The sequence below is a fragment of the Oncorhynchus clarkii genome, chromosome 18 (genome assembly GCF_045791955.1).
Source record: "Oncorhynchus clarkii lewisi isolate Uvic-CL-2024 chromosome 18, UVic_Ocla_1.0, whole genome shotgun sequence".
Classification (NCBI taxonomy): domain Eukaryota; kingdom Metazoa; phylum Chordata; class Actinopteri; order Salmoniformes; family Salmonidae; genus Oncorhynchus; species Oncorhynchus clarkii.
The window spans coordinates 43432423-43454129 of record NC_092164.1 but is presented as its reverse complement, the minus strand read 5'-3'; the positions used below and the strand labels follow the sequence as shown (position 1 = coordinate 43454129).

Here is a 21707-nt window from a genome sequence, read left to right as displayed (position 1 = left end):
AACTGACAAGGTTAAGACCATAACGACCAAGGCCAAGAACCCTTTTCTCAATATGTTGTCTTACTTCATGGAGCCAATATTAAAAAAAGTTGCGCTTCCATTGAAGCATAGGGCCTTTTATTATACAAATAAATAATTTAGTAGGTGCTTATACTTGTCCTATTTCACACATGCACAAGTGTATGTAAATGAATGCAGACGACACTTGCGTAAGCCATTCCCAACAGTTGACCAGGCTATGTTAGAGATACAAATCGGACTTTGTTGCCTTAGAGAAAGCCCTGGTTGTACATAATGTGGGCAAGACTAAATACATGTTGTAGCATGCTAGCAGACAGACTTCCAGTCATTGCGCTAGCACTAACTTTCTTCATACTGGACATAGACATAAAATGGTATCCACCAGAACCTGACTCTGGAGAAGTATCCCTTTAAACAGTGGTGTTTGGAGAATTAGTGTGTGGGCCTCTTTTCCCTTTTTGTTAATGTGTCCCACTGACCTCTCACTTTCGTCCGCAGCCTTCTCTGCCTCCTCCAGTTTCTGCAGAGCAGTGGCCAGTCGCTCCTGGGCCCTGTCCAACTCCTCCTCAACCAGCTGGATACGCCGGTTCAGGGAAGCAACCTCAGCCTCAGCCTGTATCAGGGGGAGAGTTGGGCCAAATGTCAGTATACTGCCCAAATTGAAATGGAATTTACCCATACCCCGCTTAGAACATACAGTACATAATTGTTTGTATATGCCGTCATATAGGATTTATATAGTGCTTTTTCTAGTGCTCAAAGCACTTAACATTGCGTCATATCACACCTCGTCCACCGATATACGAGGCTAGACAATGTTCCAGTCAGATGGCCATTCTTTCACTTTGATTTTCTCATCCAGTACATGGGTCATGTTCAGTGTAGCACAACATTTCAACCATACAATATCTGTTACCGTGTATTCTCCAATGAAAATATATTGTGGGGGAAAGACAATCTGCATAAATGTTATGCTACCAATTTCTTGTTAGTTTTCATGGTTAACCTTCATTGAATAGAGGTCACTAGACTGGCTATAACAATTTGCCAGTGTACCCAGGTATACAGACAGATGACAGAAGAAAAGAGATGGCCCTAGATGGACAGATGAGAAAGAGGGGAGAGACATTGACACGCATTAAAGACTAGCCATATCAAGCTAAAGGCCTCTACTCTTTAGCTGTACACCTACCATGCTTTCTGTGTAATGCGAGGTGGTGAAATGCATGGGGGTCACAATTTCCTTCAATGGTCCAGAAGAACTTTCATTGAAATCAGAGTTTAATTAGTGCCGAAATTCTGGTTTATTTTTGTTTTTTTTAAATAACTAATTGACCAACATAAGGTCAATTATTTTAATTGCATTTAGTTAGTTTTTCCCGTGAGCTCAACACAACTTCTCTATCAAGCATGAACTGTGGAACATTGTAGGAAGGTGTAGTTAACAGGCCATTCCTTATATCGATTAAGCGCAGAAAATATGGCAATTAACATCAATGACCACAATCCATTGCTCCTACAGCTAGCTAGCTGCCTTTTGTCAGTGAGGGAGTTCTATTACGATAGCCCAGGTTGAACCGGGCAATGGCCCATCACGTCATCGGGCCAACGCGTGGCAGGAGCAGCCCATCTCAAATCAAACAGTAACGGTGATGTCAAATAGGCAGCATGGTGCATCTATTTTCCACAAAATAAATCTTAGAATTTTCTAACTAGTTTTCACTGGGAAGGCAGGTAAAAGCGTTATGAAAGGCAATTACTTTTGCATGTGGAAAACACAGAATCCAACTCATTCCTACAAGTGCTTAATAATTACATCACTTTCGTTTTGAACAGACTTTGCCATCGGCAAAAACGGGGACTTTGCTCACATCCAGAAGGCAAACTGATTCCAAAACTAATTCAAACACTAGCCCGGTACACCCTGGGCATTAAATCAAATCCCATCCGTGTCTTTCTGTTAAAGTACCTGTCCGGTGAAAATCTCACTTAAATGTTCATATTCCGTTAACTCACAACAAAATAACGTTGTTGACTATACTCGTGGCCAACGCATAAATAGGAGAAACATTTAAAAATCTCTACCTCAGACTTGTATCAGTCACGTTTTTGTAACCGTCACGGAGACCACTTGCAAACATATTTTGGTTTTTAAAAGGCAAAATACGTGCATTTTATTTAAATTAGGAAATAAAAGTAGTGCTTTATTTTGTTTATACATCTTTGTTTAGCATTTAGTCACCCCCCCCCCCCCCCCCATCCCTGGCTGGGTAAAGTAACAGAAGAATGTTGGTTACAACTGTCCGTCCTAACCTGCTACGAAAAGTAACTTCCGGTCGTACCTATATCGAATTAGGCTCCTTGGGCGGAGGTGTAAATGCATGAATCACGACCCAGTGGTAGGCTAAATTGTGTCTTTTTAAAAGTGCACCATCAACGCACTTCGTACATCGAAACAATGTACACCTATCGACGTGCACATCTTGTCGAAATGCCTAAACGAATGTTGATTCCTGAATATCCTTACCTGTTCTCTTGATGTTTTGTCCACCTCGACCTGTCTCTGAAGAATTTCTGCTCTTTCTTCGGCTTCATCTGCCTGTTGCTGTAAAACTTTAATCTTTCGCTTAACCGCGTCGATGCTGTTGTTTCCAGACATTGTCTTGTTTGCGAGCGTAGGCTAAGCCTAGTTAGATTTTTCCTTCTCTAAAACGTTTTAGAACTTCGACTTCAGCTGGAGTTGTCCTGAAATGAAGAAAAAAAGCAGCAACGCCCCACCAAGACGGGAAAACGTTGTTTGTAGTAGATTAGTGGCGTGAAAATACGTTATTCCTCCTAACAGCAGTGACTCAATAACGCACAAAAATGTGACAGTTCTAACCTACTTTAGTAAAATGTTTTCAAATTAGCCTAACCCTGTGCTAGATGGTTTAGATAGTTATCCTGCTGCTATAAATCAGCTAAGATGTTTTTTCTACAGACGTGGCAAGTAGCAAACCTAATTCATTGGCTTCCGCTTTCGAAAATGGGGGGGGGATTTCTTTCAATTGCGCGCGGTTCTAATTTAAACTCATTCAAACAAACGAATACAAAATTGCCTTGACAAGAGATGTGCTGTGCGGTCCAGTCTCTCCCTCCCCTGTCTCCAAATCACTATGCCGGCTCGGTTCCCCTTCTCTTTCCTTTTCAACCCACTTCCGGCTTGCGCCACACCCAGTTGAGTGTAGACAATTGACTGGAATGCTGATCCAGAGTCTGCCCCTAGAACTAGTTGGTCCCAAGACGAAAAGCAAAAATGATCCCCTGTCAGCGCATTGAGCACGATGTCTCTTCGACAGGAAGGCACTCCTTGTTTTTCGTGTCCTGATCAGGTAAAGTGACGTACAATTTATAAAATCACTCGCATTCCAAGCCACTCCCGGGGTAGCATTTGAGAAAGTCCATATATGGGGGTATATTTGGGAAACTTCAGCTTTTATTAACAGAAACCAACCTAGGCTGCAGGTAGTGTGCGTGTATGATTCCCCCCCCCAGTATTTTATCTAAATTGATTTGGTTATTTATTTGTGTCTGTTCGTGTATGGTGTGAACGTTTGACATAGCCACCATTCTGACTGCGAGCTGATATGTCACACTGTATCTATACCCTGTCTAGAGTCTAATTTAAGTGGAATGCAATTTTCAGCTGCATGAGAACGTAATCACTACATCACGATGTAGTAAACATTTGTGTAAACGTTGTACGTGTGTGTGTGCCTTCTATCTACAGGCTATTTGGTATTGTATGCCTACTTGTTCATCGTGTGTGACTACAGTATGTGCTTGGTATGTGTACATTTTTTGCTTGTCATCACATCGTACCTGAAGCCTGTTTCAAAGCCCTCCAGACACAGAATATGACGGTTTCTTAATTCCTTCATGTTTCACAACAACTGGAGGATGCCTAGACATGCACCGAACACACACACAAATCAAGTCACTACTTGTCAACCATTTATGTGAATTCAGTGTGATATAAAACAATAACATTCGTTGTCTTGTAATATGTTGGTTTAACGATGCGTTAAAATACAATATTATTTTTCTATGAAAATATTGGTTACATTTTTTGCCACACCTAGCCAAACCTGTGCAGCAGGCCTAGATATTTAAATTATGCCCGAAATAATCTTTCCTTGTGAGATGAAATAAGTATTTCGAATTAAATTGAACTTTCGTTTCAGTGAATAACCCCATCTGTGAAGGAGACTATGTTTCAAACAGGCCTTGAGATGCAGAGTACTGAGAAATCCTGCTGTAGTCATCATTTCCTGGCCCTCCCTTCCTCTCTCAATCCACCGTCAATACCAGGATTGTGTTTATTAGATCACACCTGAAAACATATTGCAACAGAAAAAGAAAATAAGCGTTTCTTATTGGTCAAATCCAGGGAGTCCCCTCCTTGATTTCTTCCGTTTGGTGCCTAACGAACGTGTGTTGTTCGAAACGTGAATGGTTTCAGTAAATGGCTTGATTGTCCACTTCCAGTTGTTACCGCCAAGTGTCGCTCCAGACAACGTTTGGCACTGTGAGCCAACTATAGACGTTGAGTTTCTGTCGCTGTCCATTGATTATGCATTGCTATGCCCAGATTCTCAATTTATAATTGTATAAATAGGTCTAATTAGAGGTTAGACGTACGTTTGTTATTAACTATAAGTCTATTGAAAAATTATACAAATTTGGCTACATCTTGGCTATTTCAGGATTTTATCTAATGACTGAAAATAAGATATAGAATGTATATGATGTGAAGAATGATGTGCTTTGGCCGAAAAAGGGCAAAAAATGTGTGCCAAACACAGTTTGACTGCAATACTGTGGCAAATCGCTGGGCTCTTCCAAAGCCACATTTTTGCTACTTCTATACTAAAATGGTCAGTTAGCAAGGGATTATTAGTTAGCACAAGTTATGGAAAAATCTGTAAACTGTTAGCAGGAGTTATAATACTAAAATAAGGTGTAGTGGTAGCCTACATGCTAAAATGTTAGCTTTTTGTAGGAGCTAGGTGCTAAACAATGGGTGTTTCTCAATATGCATACTAACGTGCCCCACACTGTCATGCTCCAAGTGCATTTTCTTGAGTAGGTTCTTGTGTGGACGAGAGTGTGGAGAATGCATAATTAAGTGATAATGCCAGAGAAGCCCGTGTTTGGAGGATATATTGGCACGGGTGTTTGTCGAGGGCCGGCAAACCGTGCCAATATATCCTCCAAACACCGGCTTCGAGGGCATTATCACTTTTATACAACGGGTTACCAACATATTCAAATAATGATTGACATATTTTAATTGAGAACGTTATTTTGATGAAATTATTCATACAATTTCATCCTTCCACAAGATATAGTCCCGACACAAATCTAGGCTTGCAACCCAAGCCGGCTGGTCATTTGTTCTATCGGTTCGGTTGCCAGAGACGCGACCCAGTCGTTCAGTCTTTTGGACGCAACCCAGGTCGTTCGTTCAAAAATGTTCCATTGCCATATTGCCTGATCACCTGGCATATAAAATGTGCTCTCTCGTCAGGACACTGTTGTTCAGAGGAGCTAGCCAACAACAAATCTAACACGATCACTTCAAACTGAAGCTGGAAAGACTTCAAACTAGCTGCACTTAGTTTTGTTTGACCTGTTGTCTATTGATAGTTCTTTGTATATATCCATAAAAATTATGCTGATTCATGATTTCCACTGGCTGAGAAAAGATGCCTATCTGTCTGTCTCATCCTGACACATTCATTACTATGGGACAGCTGGAGAATTTGAATATTGAAACAATGTTTCAAATGTCAGAGAGACAGACAGCAAAGTTGATATAAAATCCGCTGTTGAAAAATAAGAGTCTAAAAGAAATGTGAGCTGAATATCTATATGCTTTTTATAGTGGAGATCAAGTGTATAAATTGCCTGGCTGTAGTGATGAGACAGTGCATTGCGCAGTCAGACGGAATATAGTAAATATGCATTTTAAACTCATAGATTTAGCCGGTGGTCATTTGTGGAATAGACACTGGCTGGATTGCGGTTTTAACCAATCAGCATTCAGGATTAAACCCACCCATTGTATAAAACATTACATTTGAGAAGCACTCGCACTCCCCCTACTGTATTACCTCATGCTTCACGGAACCTTCTTCCAGCCAGGACAATGGCAACAATAGACAAAACAAGATGTACACAAAGCAAACGTTTTACTTCCTAATTATCAGCTAGCTATATGTGAATCGTAATAATGTGGCTAACAAGTTAGTTTAACAGGAAAAAATGACCTAAAACTAATGTTATGCAAGGTATATTTACATTTTTCATGGATAGCGACCAATTCTTTGTGGCTAGCTAGCTATCCAGTTAGCCCTATTGACTTACTATGGACTTGGGACTTACCCATTTACTGAACCATCTTCCAGCCAGGACAATCAAAATAGAGACTTAACAAGATATACACAAAGCAACCGTTTTACTTCATAACTATCAGCTAACTATATGTGAATCGTAATAATGTAGCTAACCAAATAGCTTAACAGGCAAAATTGACCTAAAACGAATATTATGCAAGATAGATGTCAATTCTTCGTGGGTACCTAGCTAGCAGTTATTCGTGGCTATCTGGCTAGATAATAGTAGTAGCTAGCCAGTTAGCCCTATTGACTTATTATGGGCTCGCGATCTATGGTATGTAGGCAGGTAAAAATGTCCAAATTAATTTGAGAATATGAGAAGTACCCTCTGTGCTCCATTTACCATACTTTGATTTGGACTCATACTCCGACCCTCCCGTGCTCCAATTTGCGTGCTTGGAGCACGGTAGTATGCATTTTGAGAAACACCCTATGGCTTCAGCAGGAGTTGAATGCACGTTTGTTTTAGCCATTAGCTGCTGGTTAAGTAGCGCTGCTGAAGGAGCGGTGCTTTGAGAGCACCTTAATGTGTGAAGATTGTGTTGCTCTTTACCCTCTTGCTGAAAACTGTGTGCCTGGGATTTAGTGCGTATGGAGCTAGGCATACTCAGGCAGTCATAAAACTGTCCTTTAGTGTGTCTTATTATGACACTAATCACAAGCATGTGGAGAGAGGCAGACTGGCCACGTAGGTCAAGGAAAGGTTTATCCCAACGACTTAGAACTCTGACTCCTCTGAGACTTAATGCCACTGGAAAGGACACACACACACACACACAACAATAGAGTCTGCTGAGGGGAGGACGGCTCATAATAATGTCTGGAATGGAGTCAATGGAGTGGTATCAACCTCATGGAAACCACATCTTTGATGTGTTCGATACCATTCCATCGTCTCCATTCCAGTCATTATTATCAGCTGTCTTACCCTCAGCAGCCTCCACGGACACACACACAAATACACACGTTGCACACTCAAAAGGACCACACACACACAGAGAAAGAGCGAGCAGAGCAACATTTGGAGAGATCTGGTTACACTTTAGGGACAAATGCCCTTCACTAATCTCTTTGGCACTATTGCTCCACACTAATCTAGTTGTCTCTATGGAACAATTATTCTATTCTGGGGGAGATATTTAGGACATACCCAGGTAGAGGGGACAGAAAGTGGGGGCCCATATAATATAGAAATACATGTTATTAAGAAATGTATAAGGTAGACCTTGAAGGTAAATCCATATTAATTAAGAAGAGAAGTAATTGGATGAAAGGGTAAAGTACACTTAACCTGACCACTCACACTAAATTCTTCCTCTTCTTTGTCGTTTGCTACATACAGTACTTTAGTCTGAGGATGACATCATTGAAGTCATTTCTGGTAATAGGGCACAAGGAGTGTTGTACAAAACAAAGTTTTCAGCGATTGGATCTCCTATAACCAACCAGAGTATCAAAGCCAATGACACATTTTCAAACCGCCACTTTCCAACTGATGTTCTTACTCTGGCCCAAGCCATCGGTTTCCGGACCAATGAGATGGCCCCAAAGTGTTCGCATTCGGTGTAGGGTTGGGGAGGTACTCAGATCCAAACTCATTCCGGAGAAGAAACTGACGTTAGTGGGCGTGGCGTAGCGTTTGGCCGGAGCAAGGAGTTTGGGTAACCAGGCAAAAGTACACTCCCCTCCGTATGTATTTGGACAGTGAAGCTAAAATGTTGAATTTAACTCTATTCTCCAGAATTTCAGATTTGAGATCAAATGTTTTATGAAGCGACAGTACAGAATGTTTTATTTGAGGGTATTTTGATTCATATCTGTTTTACCATTTAAAAATGAAGCACTTTATGTGTCTGGTCCCACCCTTGTGAAGTCATAGGTATTTGGATAAATTCACTTATGTATGTATCAAAGCGGTCAAAAGTATAGAATTTGGTCCCATGTTTCTTGCACACAATGACTACATCAAGTTTTGAGACTCTACAAACGTGTTGTATCCATTTGCAGTTTGTTTTGGGTTATGTTTTGCCCAATAGTAACTGAATGGTGAATGGAGTCATTTTCTTTCTAATTGAGTCGTAAGATGTTTCTGAACACCTAAATTAATCCTGATATTTCCATGATTAAGAAAAAAATCATGATTTAATCATGAATAATGATAAGTGAGATGCCGTTCAGACGCTACAACAAAAAATGCTAACCTCTCACCATTCAGTTACTTTTTGGGCAAAACATACTGTAATCCGAAACACAACCAAACCAAACTGCAAATGCATCCAACAAGTTTTTAGAGTCACAAGCTTGATGTAGTCATTGCGTGCTAGGAAAATGGGTCCAAATACTACACTTTTGACTACTTTAATACACTATGAGTGAAATTTATCCAAACACTTATTCAAATGGGGGGACTAGATATATAAAGTGCTTTCATTTCTAAACGGCAAATGTATGAAAATTCTCTAAAATAAAAGGTGACATTCTGTACTGTCGCCTCATAGGAAACATTTGAACTCAAATCAAAATGCTGGAGTATAGAGCCAAATTAAAAAATGGAGCTTCATTATCCAAATACATACGGAGGGGGGTGTATCCAGTATATAAAGTTGAATGTTTTTTTGTTTGTTTAGTAAGTCTGTCCCATTGGCATCCCCCTCCTCTGGTATTTCTGTTATGCCCCATTCTGTCCCCCTTTCAGACCACTAAACCCCACCCCGCCCCCTCAATGGAAATAACCTTGTGGTCATGGCCTTTGTATCCCCTATACACTCCTCATATAGGATGGCTCATGAGAAGAGATTATTTTACATAGGTCTCTGGTCCCCTTTCATACGAATATACCTTGAATTCACACATATGCACAAGAACAAGACAGAGAGGTGTCTTCAAAGGTATACTCACAAGAAAATGCACGCACGCACGCATGCACGCACGCACGCACACACACACACACACACACACACACACACACACACAATACGGACTTGAAGCTTGCAAAGATGAAAAACACACACATGATTTTACCACATAACTGTACAGACAGTGTAGGGCAGACAGACCACACAAGAGCACATAACACCCGTAATGACCTTGGCTTGTTATAAACCATACAAATCATTGGGTAATCATCACTCCAAGGCACCACACAATACCTATTTACTGTAAAACACACACACACGCACACAAACCTAAGCCCCTCTGGTATTTCAACATGGTCATTCCATGCATTCTCTCTATTGAGACAAACGATTGTGATGACAGCTGCTGTTTGTTCTATATCTAAAGTCTGGAGAAACGTACTTCATTACAGTCAACTAGGGGAAATACAGAGAGAGAGAGAGAAATAGAGAATTACTGAGACCTACATTGTTGGAGAAAAAGATACCTAAACCACAAGAAGAGTAAAGAAATACAAAGAGGGAGGGGACTAGGATGAGATTGCCAACCCAAGAATAGAGAGTGGCAACCCAAGTATAGTCTTGGCCGCGGTAGCCTCAAGGTTAGAGAGGCGGGTCGGTAACAGGAGGTTTGCGGGTTCGAATCCCAGTGCTGACTTGAAAAAGTGAGCTGGCAACTGGAGAATTTCAGGCATCAATAACTCACATGCCATCTACAGTTACTGTGCCCTTGAGCAAAGCCCTTAAACCCCAAACTAGTCCTGGGGTTCTGCTCTGTTGCTGACCCTGTGCTGCTTCCAGCCTGCTGTGTAGGTTGGGTACTGTCACAGCAAAAATAACATCTGTGCAAATGGACAATAAGGGTCTATTATATTCTATTCCATTCTTTGGGGAGCGTTCAGATAGCAAAGCCTGTGCGCTCAATCCAAAATGTGCATGAAAACCAAACCTTTGAATTGTATCTTAGCTTCCTAGCACTAGAGTTAACCCTTAACTCCAGCGGGTTACTGCTCGAAATGAACTGCCAACAAAGTGGACCAAAAGTGTCAGTCAAACTGTCACTAAATTATCATCCCAGAAACAGGCATGGCCTTGTGGTTTTCACATACTCCTTGGCCAAACTAAAGCAGGCCTTTTTTGGCAATTTATGGGTAAAGGCACAATGGCTCATGAATCCAAATGTCAAGTGTTGTTCAGAAAGTCTGAATGGTAATATTATCTGTTGCTCTAAAAGTCTTTGGAGTTGGTTAGTGTCTTGTGTTTCTATCGCTAGTACCATAACAGCAACTATTTCCAGTGTACGTCATTCCTGTTCCTTTGGACCCACAGGGTCTGCAAGCTTTTGTTTTAGCCCAGCACCAATACTCCGGATTCAACTCAAGGTCTTATTGATTAGTTAAATCAGGTGTGTTAGTGCTGGGCTGGAACAAAAGCCTGCACACCCTGTGGGTCCCCAAAACCAGACTTGACGAATGCTACTCTAGTAAGAATATCTATGTTTATTGTCCCTAAAATTGTAGCATGTGGGATAAGTCATAGGTGGGATATTCATTGGTGGGATAGTCATAGCTCGATTGGATGATACCATGGTCAGAATATGGGGATGAAATAGCAGTAGCAGTGGATGGGTGATCGGAGTGAATGAAAGGAATGGGAGCTAGGGGAGACACCAGGCACCAGGTTTAACCTCCTGTGGTCTAAACTTGTCTAACCCTGTAAGAGCAGATTGTTTTTTTCATAGCACAAGTGTGTTTGCTTTGTCATACACTATGTAATATGAGCAGGTATGAGGCTTCTGGTACCTTCAAGCTTGGTAAATCCTTAATGGGTCTCCTGCACAGAACCTGCTTCGCTCCGGGTTCAAAGCTCTTATCTCTAATCTATTATAACTTTGGGACATTCTAAGGCATCTAGCTAGACCTATTTTACACCCTCTGCTGCTGCTGATGATCATTGGACCAATTCCACCACCTCTTCAATCTTCGTATCGTTTCCAAAGCAACCCCAGCATCCAGGCCATGGCACCAATGTGACCGGCCTGGTGTCAAACAAGGATCATCCCTGCTACTCAAGACCATGTAACGTAACAAATAGCCAAGGCATCAGTTCTTGGAGCTAACACAAGTTGGTAGATGTTGCACCTAACCACTGGTCAAGGGTCAGCTACTGTATTTTATTGTCCTCTTAATACTTAAGGTTAGGAAATGGGGTTGGGTGATCTGATACTAGACCTGTAAGACTGTGGATGAATACAACACACTTACATCTGCGGCCTTCTTGTCCGCAACCTCCAACTTCTCCTGGGCATCCTTCAAGGCCTCAGAGTATTTGTCCAGCTCATCCTCAGTCCCCTTCAGCTTCTTCTGCATCTGCAGCAACTCATCCTCATGCTGAGAGAGAGAGCAAGAGTGAGAGAAGGAAGTAGAGAGGGAGGGAGGGCAAGAAGAGGAAAGAGATATGGAGAAAGGGTGGGTGAGATTTGTACACTCTTTTCACACTATGGTGTGGACCTATTTTCTTTTCACCTTGACCTTTCCAGCACTGTTCCAGCAACTACGGTGGATACATAACCAGGCCAGCACAGTAAAGCTTGGCTTAATAGTGTGAAAATAGTATTCATTAACTGATAGCCTCATAGCCTTGTCCATCTCCATTCATCAAGGCATCTTGACTGTCACCCAGGCCTGGGTTCAAATAGTATTTGTCTTCTTACAAATAATTTTAGCGCTTGAGCCTTCGTGGAGTGGCAAATCGACCGGTTTGACACTTTTGGGACTATTCCATTGGCTCCAATGTGCCAGGAAAGTTAGAAAAGTATTTGAAAGAAAACAAATACTATTTGAACCCATGTCTGCAGCCATCTCACCTGTCCTCTTGTCGCAAGTAACCTAAAGCCTGGTGGACATGCCTGCCATGGTTCCACTTCAATGACATCTATATATAAATACTTGCTCTGGATGGTAACATCCCCTAACAATCACTCAGTGAAAGGATCCACCATCGTATTCCATCCTAGTGTCTTGCCCTTCGCAATTTCCATGTGGAGACATCACTAGCTAAACCATCCAGCCTTGACTGACAGCTTGTCAGTCTAATGAGAGAAATACGGTCTAACGTTTCTCTCAAGTTGTCTTGGCATGGTTTAGAATTTTCCAGTTGTCATTTTTTGGGGGACAGAGGTCACTTTGGACTCAGTTGTTAAGTCTTGTCAACTCTGTCCTATTCTTAACCATATTCTAACCTCTAGTATTTATAGTAATGTCATGAACTTGTTACCTTATTTTCAAGAAGAATAAAATGAATGTAAAACAAAACCCTTCAAAATAAAATATTTTTAAAAAATTAAGAAAATATAATTAAATCTGTTACAAACACATCTAGAAAAGCAGGTGAGATGATTCCTTCACAGTATATTACAATATAGGTAAAAAATGTCACATCTATTTGACCAATTACTTTCTAACTCTATCGTTTAACGATGACCGGCCTAGGAGTTGTAACGGAGTTGTATCTAAGCAGACCATTTCCAACCACACAGCAACATTATGGAAACCAATAAGCTGTTTCACCTTTCGAGACATCCCCCCCCCCCCCCCCCCCCATCATGACGACATTCTTTGGTGGTTATTAATTAGATTTCCAGTTGTACAGACAATTCAGTCAGTGCTCTGGTCAAAATAAGTTCAATATATAGGGACTAGGATGCCATGTGTGACACACCCACACATATTTTTCTGGTCACAAAAAAATACATCTGAAAAGTCCTTAAAGTCCGTACAATAAGTATACGACCTGACCATGACGTAGAAAAATTATAGAATGACATCATTGCAACCAGTTTTGCTCCCTGGGGTAGTAGTAACCTATAGTTGCCTATTTGACTGCCCAAGGTGCCCATGTCCCCATCCATGATAGAGGATCCCCCCACTCTCTGTGATGTGGTTGGCCCACCTGCTTGCTCCTCTCCTCGGCTGCCTTCTTGTCGGTATCGGCCTGTTCTGCCGCGTCCAGAGCGTTCTCCTTATCCAGCTTCAACATAAGCATCTTCTTCTTGACTGCCTCCATTTTTATGAAGGTCTTTTGGGCTTTTTGACCGAGAAAAGGAGGGAAAAGAAGGATAAAGGGTGCAGGACAGTCCTGTCAAGTCAGTGGAATAGGCGAGACAGAGAGAGAAGGAGGGAGGGAGAAAGAGCAGAAGAGAGACCAAACTCTGGGATAGAAAGAGAACATATATATCCCAAAGAGTAGATGACCACACCCACAAACATGCCCCTCCCATTCTAGCCTACTGGCTCCACCCAACTCAATCCTTTAAAGGTCAGTTCTTTAAATGTATCTACTGAGCCTTCCTCTCTATAATAAAGCAAAGTAGGATGAGCTTACCTTGATGTTGCGTTGTTCCCCCTAATGGTTAAGGTCATGTTTGGGGAACGCATGCTGATTCTAGATCTGTGCATACGGACAACTTCTACCGGCAGATGGAAAGCCTGTTCGCATCCATTTCCTTCTGTCTTCCTGTGTCAGCTGTCATATTCTTTGACATAATTGACATATATTGTATGTTTCCTGCTGTGGGGGCTTTTAGTAATAAAAACAAAGGTGGTGGGAGAGAGAGAGAAGGACAATGAGCGGGGCATAGAGGATTAGGCAGATGCTGTCATAAAACAAAAGAGACAGTTCTATTTCTGTCCTCCACACACACACAGGGTTCAAATTACAGAGGGGTCTAAGGAGTGCAGGGTAGTGTGGGGAGTGGGCACTACCATAATAAATCAGGAATCCCCCATACCATAGCTCTGGGCACCACTTAAATGTTGAAAATATTAGCTTCAGGGTTTGAAATGACAACCTTGGCAACTAAACAACAGTAGTAATTTTCCTTATTATTCATCCAAACTACAAAATTACATATTGGGTTCCTGACCCTATAAGGAGTCTATCGACAAGGTAAGACAACAATCTATCCTTTAGTTTTTACTAGCCGCTTTACTAGTCTCCAAACACTAACTTTTGTGCATTTTTGTCCAAATACCAATACAGGTCAATGTCCCCGATTTAAGCATGTTTTGCATTTCATGTCCAAATCATCTTAAAAAGTAACTTTGAGGTAGACAATTCATTTGAGACACTTTGCGATCATTTGGACATGAAATGCTAAACATGCTAACAAGGAGAAAGCACATCATCTCAACAGCTTACGCCAAAGAATCATGACATAGTAAATATTAAGAGGTCATAAACTTATACTACTTCATAACTCTTTTACGACAGCAACACCTGCTAATGTGCCTGACACCACTACTGCAGACTCCAATTCTCTTAAACATCAGCTTGACAGACAAAGATACAGAGTGACTGAAAGAGAGACGCCTAGCAATTTTACATTAGGTTAGTTAAGGTTAGCTAATGTTAGGTTAAAGGGGTTAGAGCAAGGTACAAAAGTCAACAAGATCCAATTCAATCAGATCCGCTTTAGCCGACATCCGCATAGCTGATGTTTTGACGGTGCCGGAACTGCGAGCTGTCAAATCCACAAGCAGCTCCCAGCATTATACCTAAAGCAGACATTGCCATTGGCTGCACGGACTCGCATTAAAATAAATCCCATGCAGCCTTGTTTACAAGTTCGAACACTGGAATGTGAGATGTAACCTACACCTCGATTAGGCTGATAGAAATATTTTGTTTCATGATTTTCAATTTGAACCTTGTTATTTCAATATAGCCTACACTTTCTCGTTCTGAACTTCTAACGTGAGTGGAACGGGTGTGGCTTCGTGACAATGATCAAGAGCAGCTGCTCATCGATTTGACAGCTCCAATGAAGTTACACCTCTGACACCCCGCCAGAACATAAGCTTTGCGAGTGTCGGCTATCGCCAGTTAGCGCTTGGTCTGATTGAATCTAGGCCTTAGTTCTGGAGGTCAGATCCAAGGTTTTATGTACTCTTCTAATAGTTACCACAGTTGTTAAATGTAAGAACAATTTAAGCCTGTTTGGTTCTACTGTGACCTACCTAAAACGTTAAGAATACCATAATCAGGCAATTATTTAAGCGCGAGAGAAAAATAAAGAGAGAGAGACATAGAGAAAGGGAAAGAGAGGGAGATAGCTTGAAGAAGGAGCCACAGTACAGCTTCCCGGTAACCTCACTCCCCCTGCTTCTTTCCCAGACCACCAGAGCTTGTCGGGGCTTACAGTGCCATGGCATCCCCAATGTTGGTAAATTCCAATGATGAATGGGGTTCAGGCGGGCCATAGAGAGGCGCCCACTATGCCAACTATGTCCCCCAATGGGGATATTTATACATGTTACTTGGCTGACATTGTCCCCAGCATTAGGGAGGGAGAGATAGAGAGAAACAAAAAGAGATGGAGAAGGGAGTGAGATATACTGTATATAGCTAGAGAGAAAGAGAGAGGTAGTGGACAAGAGTAAGAGGGTTAGAGAAGGGAGAGAATACAAGTCACGTGGTCGACAGTGTCCAGGTTTAGACTGTGGATGGAAGGAAGGAAGGGGGAGGGAGAAAGAGAAACGAAGAGATGGATAAGAGAGTGAGATAGAAGAGATGGCTAAGAGAGTGAGATAGAACCTGTCCGTAAACAACTCCTCATGGAAATGAGACAATTGGACAGGTGGGTATGGACTAAGGGCTATTTCTGGATGGAGCCATAGAGTGAGAGAGAAAAAGAGAGGTAGTGGAAAAGAGAGTAAGAGAGATGGACACATACGGGCGGTGGAATTCATTTTTAAAAAATGGCATAGAGAGAGGAAGTTAAAAAGGGTAAAGGGAAAAGAGAGATGGTGAAGAAGGTGAGAGAGTTAAGTGTGTTGGGGGGTTTGATAGATTTCACCTGTTTGGGTAGAGGCATCAAGTCACCGTGAGGGGTTTAGGGGGAGGTATTTGGGGAAGCGGTGTCAGCCTACATTAGATAGATATAGAGTGTGAGACAGTGGGATACATGAGCTAAGGCCCTCCAAAAGACAGCTGCGTTTTACCACCGAATTGGATTGACGTACTACGGGGATCGTCATAGTCTGATATGAGCTTTGGTAGCCACAGCTAATTCAGTGATTGTCTGTACAATGTGCCAGTTTATAGCAGAGCTAGATTCGATTACCAGAACCAGTGGTAATGCTTCAGGTAAGAGCAACTGTTGGTAACACTTCATTTGGACCTTTTTTATCACAAGGTCTACCTAACACCGTCATAATAATGACATACAGATGTCATAAATAGTCATGACCGCTTATGACAACTGTTACAACTGTTAATTCCAATTAGGATAGGCATAATGCCAACACACTTACCATAATAACGGTTTGTGTCAGGACCATGATAAATTGTGGAAATAAGTCTTCCTTACTACACCACCTGTTGTTTTGACAGAGGGCTCAAGTGAGGTGGACCACAACTATCTGTAGTAAGAGCACAAATCAAGAAGACCCTTTTTACACCAGCATAGAACTTGTCAAAACGAGTGGATATATGCCATTGATACATAAATATGACAATATAACTTTGATAACAATGTCGTGTCTTTGGCTATGCCGGATTAAGTGATATGACATGCTATTCTATAAAATAATTTCTCTGTAATTAATATTACCTGATTGAGCTAATCATGTAAATGTAATTAACTAGAGAGTCGGGCACCACAAAATAATATTTATAGAGCTGTTATCTTCCGAATAAACTCTTAAAGACCTAGTAATATTTTACATCAATAGCAGTCAATATTAATCATCATCTTAATTCAGTGAAATCTGAAAGTCTGAAAGTTGTAAATTCTTGGTTATCTGCACGAACCCTGGCTAACAATTTGAATCAGCAATACAAAATTGGGTTTAATCATTTATTTACTAAATACCTAACTAATCACACAGAATTACACATACACATAATGAAATCATAACTTGATTACAAATTACGTCATAAAGGAAAACGTCCCTAGCGGGCGGAACAGATATGACAGCTTGTTACACAAAAGAAAAGGGCTGGGTTTGAGTGAAGGAGCGGGAAGACTGAGGAACAAAGGCCAAAGCTGTGCTATCGTAAAGACAGTATCTTATGCATTCTAAATTACCGCCCATTTGGAAAAGGAAAATGCAATAAATATTTACTCTGGGCTGAGCTGCGCTTCGGTAGGTTGGTGGTAGATGGAAGGCCGTGTTGCCCAACCGAGTCCTTTGAAGAATGTCTCTGGTTGTCAATTGGATACGTTGTAGTAACGTTGTTGTGTGGTAGACGGGATACTCTGTGTCTGTTCCTTCCTAACCTGTGTTTGCAGCTGCAGTTGCTAACTCAACGGCTAGGAGGTATCACTTCTGTAGTGAATAAGAGTTCAAAGTTCATACCATTCGTAACCAAAGCTCACGCTGATGTTGGCTTCATTCTGTAGTTATTATCTGAACCATTCTGACATAGGACCGTCGTCCTCACGTCCTCGGAACAGAAGGTTATATTGTCGTCAAGGGCTTATATAGGAAGGGAGAGGAGGGCGTGTTTGAAAAGTTTTATAGCCCATGTCCCTTCACAGGGGCGGGCCACTGATTGAGCAGAGCCCTATCTTATGAAAACCCAAATCTCACATTTTAGAAGCTAAAATCACATTTCATCCCATCACAAATAATTTCGTATTCAAACATTTCAATTGAACAACAATTACATGTGAATCCGATAACTCTGATGTGTAGACTTTCCACTGTAGAGTTTGTCATCTTATCATTGATGAGAATGTCTCAGATGACAACCGAACTGACAAGTACCACCGCATATGTTCCATTGGTCGGATTACCAGAATATTGTTCATTTCCCCCCACCTTCTGATGTTCCCAAAATCTCTATGTTAACCAAGGGTTTGCAAATGTAACATCAGTAGGGTAGAGAGAGGAAAAAGGGGGAAAGAGGTATTTATGACTGTCATAAACCTATCCCCAGGCCAACGTCATGACAACAACTTGAAAGGCAACATTTGGATTTGACATTCATATCTTTAGTATGGGCTTCTATAAACATACATTGAATATAGTACAATCAAATAAAGACAGAAACAAAATCATTGCCCATGTCATTTTTTTGCCAGATTGATACACACTATGCAAGCCAGGAAAATATGGTTCATGAGTCAAATTAAGATGACAAGAAATTACAAGAATAAAGAAAGTCTCAATTAAAGCATTTTAGTTTCAAAATAATTTAAAGGCAAATATAACGGTTGCTCGGCTGTCCGTTGTTCAAAAACAGTCCCCAATGTCATATGTCATTAATAGAGAAGACTCTGTTTTATAATTCGATGTTGGCAAAAAAGTTGTTGATTTCCCCTATCTCTCAATGCATCTCTAAATGGATTACATGGCGTATTGTCTTAGTTCCATCTTCCAATGTCTGTATTTTTGACTGCTTCTTTCATATAGTCTACCAAGTCCACTAGAGTTAAACTTGGAAACTACATTGCTTATGCTGAAGTGATCCATATAGGGATTAGGCTACTTTGTCCATTTAGGTAAAACTTTATTTTATGCTCCCTTATTGCCAGGTATTTACTTAGTAACTACATGGTGATAGCATAATTCTTTCTGGTAATTACTTGAAATTAATTATGAACAATTGTCCCTTTCTGGTATTTGTGACGAAGAATCCCCAAGTAATATACACAGAGTGCACAAATCATTAGGAACACCTTCCTAATATTGAGTTGCACCCCTTTTGCCCTCAGAACAGCCTCAATTGAACTCTGCAAGGTGTCGAAAGCGTTCCACAGGGATGCTGGCCCATGTTGACTCCACTGCTTACGATAGTTGTGTCAAGTTGGCTGGATGTCCTTTGGGTGGTGGAACATTCTTGATACGCTCGGGAACTGTTGAGTGTGAAAAACCCAGCAGCGTTGCAGTTCTTGACACACTCGAATCAGTGCGCCTGGCAACTCCTACCATGCACGTTCAAAGGCACTTAAATATTTTGTCTTGCCCATTCCGTCTGTGAATGGCACAGATACACAATCCATTTCTCAAGGCTTAAAAATCATTCTTTAACCTATCTCCTCCCCTACATCTAAACTGATTGAAGTGCATTTAACAGAAAACATCAATAAGGGATCATAGCTTTCACCTGGATTCACCTGTCCCTAATGTTTTTTACACTCAGTGTATACACTACCGTTCAAACGTTTGGGATCACTTAGAAATGTCCTTGTTTTTGAAAGAAAAGCACATGTTTTGTCCATTAAAATAACATCAAATTGTTCAGAAATACACTGAAGACATTGTTAATGTTGTAAATGACTATTGTAGCTGGAAACTGATGATTTTTAATGGAATATCTAGGCGTACAGAGGCTCATTATCAGCAACCATCACTCATGTGTTCCAATGGCACGTTGTGTTAATCTAATCCAAGTTTATCAGTTTGAGAAACAGATGCCTCACAAGTCCTCAACTGGCAGCTTCATTAAATAGTACACGCAAAACACCAGTCTCAACATCAACAGTGAAGAGGCGTCTCCGGGATGCTAGCCTTCTAGGCAAAGTTCCTCTGTCCAATGTCTGTGTTCTTTTGCCCATCTTAATATTTTCTTTTTATTGGCCAGTCTGAGATATGGCTTTTTCTTTGTAACTCTGCCTAGAAGGCCAACATCCCAGAGTCGCCTCTTCACTGTTGATGTTGACACTGGTGTTTTGGGGGTACTATTTAATGAATCTGCCAGTTGAGGACTTGTGAGGCATCTGTTTCACAAACTAGACACTAGTACTTTTCCTCTTGCTCAGTTGTGCACCGGGGCCTCCCACTCCTCTTTCTATTCTGGTTAGGGCCAGTTTGCACTGTTCTGTGAAGGGAGTAGTACACAGCGTTGTACGAGATCTTCAGTTTCTTAGCAATTTCTCGCATAGAATAGCCTTCATTTCTCAGAACAAGAATAGACTGACGAGTTTCAGAAGAAAGTTATTTGTTTCTGGCCATTTTGAGCCTGTAATTGAACCCACAAATGCTGATGCTCCAGAAACTCAACTAGTCTAAAGAAGGACCGTTTTATTGCTTCTTTAATCAGAACAACAGTTTTCAGCTGTGCTAACATAATTGATCAATTAGCCTTTAAAAATGATAAACTTGGATTAGCTAACACGACGTGCCATTGGAACACAGGAGTGATGGTTGCTGATAATGGGCCCCTGTACGCCTATGTAGATATTCCATTAAAAATCAGCCATTTCCAGCTACAATAGTCATTTACAACCATTAACAATGTCTACACTGTATTTCTGATAAATTTGATGTTATTTTAAATCGACAAAAAAAGGTTTTTCTTTCAAAAACAAGGACATTTCTAAGTGACCCCAAACTTTTGTACGGTAGTGTATGTGCCACGAAGCGAGTTACATTACTTTGAGCATTTAAAGTATATGTATGTGATCCCTGCAGGAAATGAACCACAAACCAGTGGGTAAGTAAGTAAGTAATTTTGTAATAATAATTGTCATTATGCTGTTGCCATGTGGTTTCTAAGTAAAAACATGGTAATCAGGGGAGAGAAATACAGTGCTACCTCATTCTTATACAGTCATTCTAATGTTTGACCTGTGTCATGAGAGGTCTTAACTTATCTGCTTAAATAAGGAAGGAAGAATAAATAAACAAATTATTAGCATCATAAACAGCGTTGAGAATTAGATAATCCTAATTATGGAAATGTAAAGGACTCAAATGTGTGTGTGTGTGTGTGTGTGAGCATGTATGACCGTGTGTGTCTGTGGTGTGTCTGTGGTGTGTGTTTGTGCATATCCATGTGTCTCAGCACAAACCTGCTATATATACACATCCACATCCAACATCCTAATGCAAAGAAGCAGCTACCCAAACATTATTAAAGCAGTGTCCCATTCACTTAGACAAAACCCCATCAGCTTTGGTTATCCATTCACTGCTTTTATATTTGCTGTCCATTTCCTGCATATTCTTCTTTGGAAAATCCTCATTGCATAACTCCCTTCCTGTTATTCATGCCACTTTAATAGGTGGCATGAATAAGTCCAGCATCGATTCCCAAAGGGAGCCGTATAAATCCAAATAATCCCAATCGAGAAACATAAAAGAATAGCGTAGTCACATATTGCCACTGGTCGTGTACTGTAAAGCAAAAGCCACGAAACAAATATATATACATATATATATATATATATTTGAAAATGAATATGATACTTCCTTTTAAGTGTAAAAAGAGGAAGACTATTTCAAGTTCAGTTCTGTTGTCCTCGTCGGCCTATTTTTGAGAGTAGGGGAGCAGTGTGACACGTCAGGCTCTCGTGGTAGTTCTGCTTTGGCTTCACTCTCCTCTGGAATGTCCTGAAGATCTG

General features: G+C 41.0%; 2 protein-coding genes across 18 annotated transcripts in view; both read right to left on the bottom strand.

Annotated features, from left to right (window-relative positions):
* The window catches only part of LOC139373547 (tropomyosin alpha-3 chain), a 35033-nt gene extending 21444 nt beyond the window's left edge, over positions 1-13589 (bottom strand). For 5 of the 14 annotated variants that reach the window (XR_011627583.1, XM_071114184.1, XM_071114181.1 and 2 more), the window contains exons 1-3: positions 13307-13558; positions 11620-11745; positions 501-634 (exon numbers count right to left, since the gene is read on the bottom strand). Coding sequence is in view for 13 of the 14 variants with exons in the window: in XM_071114184.1 (XP_070970285.1) it covers positions 501-634; positions 11620-11745; positions 13307-13420 (374 nt within the window). In the remaining variant the exon portion in view is untranslated. Of the gene's footprint in view, positions 1-500; positions 635-2548; positions 3272-11619; positions 11746-13306 lie in introns of those variants that run through there. The other 9 variants (XM_071114180.1, XM_071114193.1, XM_071114190.1 and 6 more) reach the window with 9 other exon arrangements.
* A 3610-nt stretch (positions 13590-17199) lies between these two features.
* The window catches only part of LOC139373545 (rho guanine nucleotide exchange factor 2-like), a 97587-nt gene continuing 93079 nt past the window's right edge, over positions 17200-21707 (bottom strand). For all 4 annotated transcript variants that reach the window (XM_071114175.1, XM_071114176.1, XM_071114179.1 and 1 more), the window contains one exon: positions 17200-21704. In XM_071114175.1, coding sequence (XP_070970276.1) covers positions 21580-21704 — 125 coding nt within the window. In that variant the 3' untranslated portion in view covers positions 17200-21579. The remainder of the gene's footprint in view (positions 21705-21707) is intronic.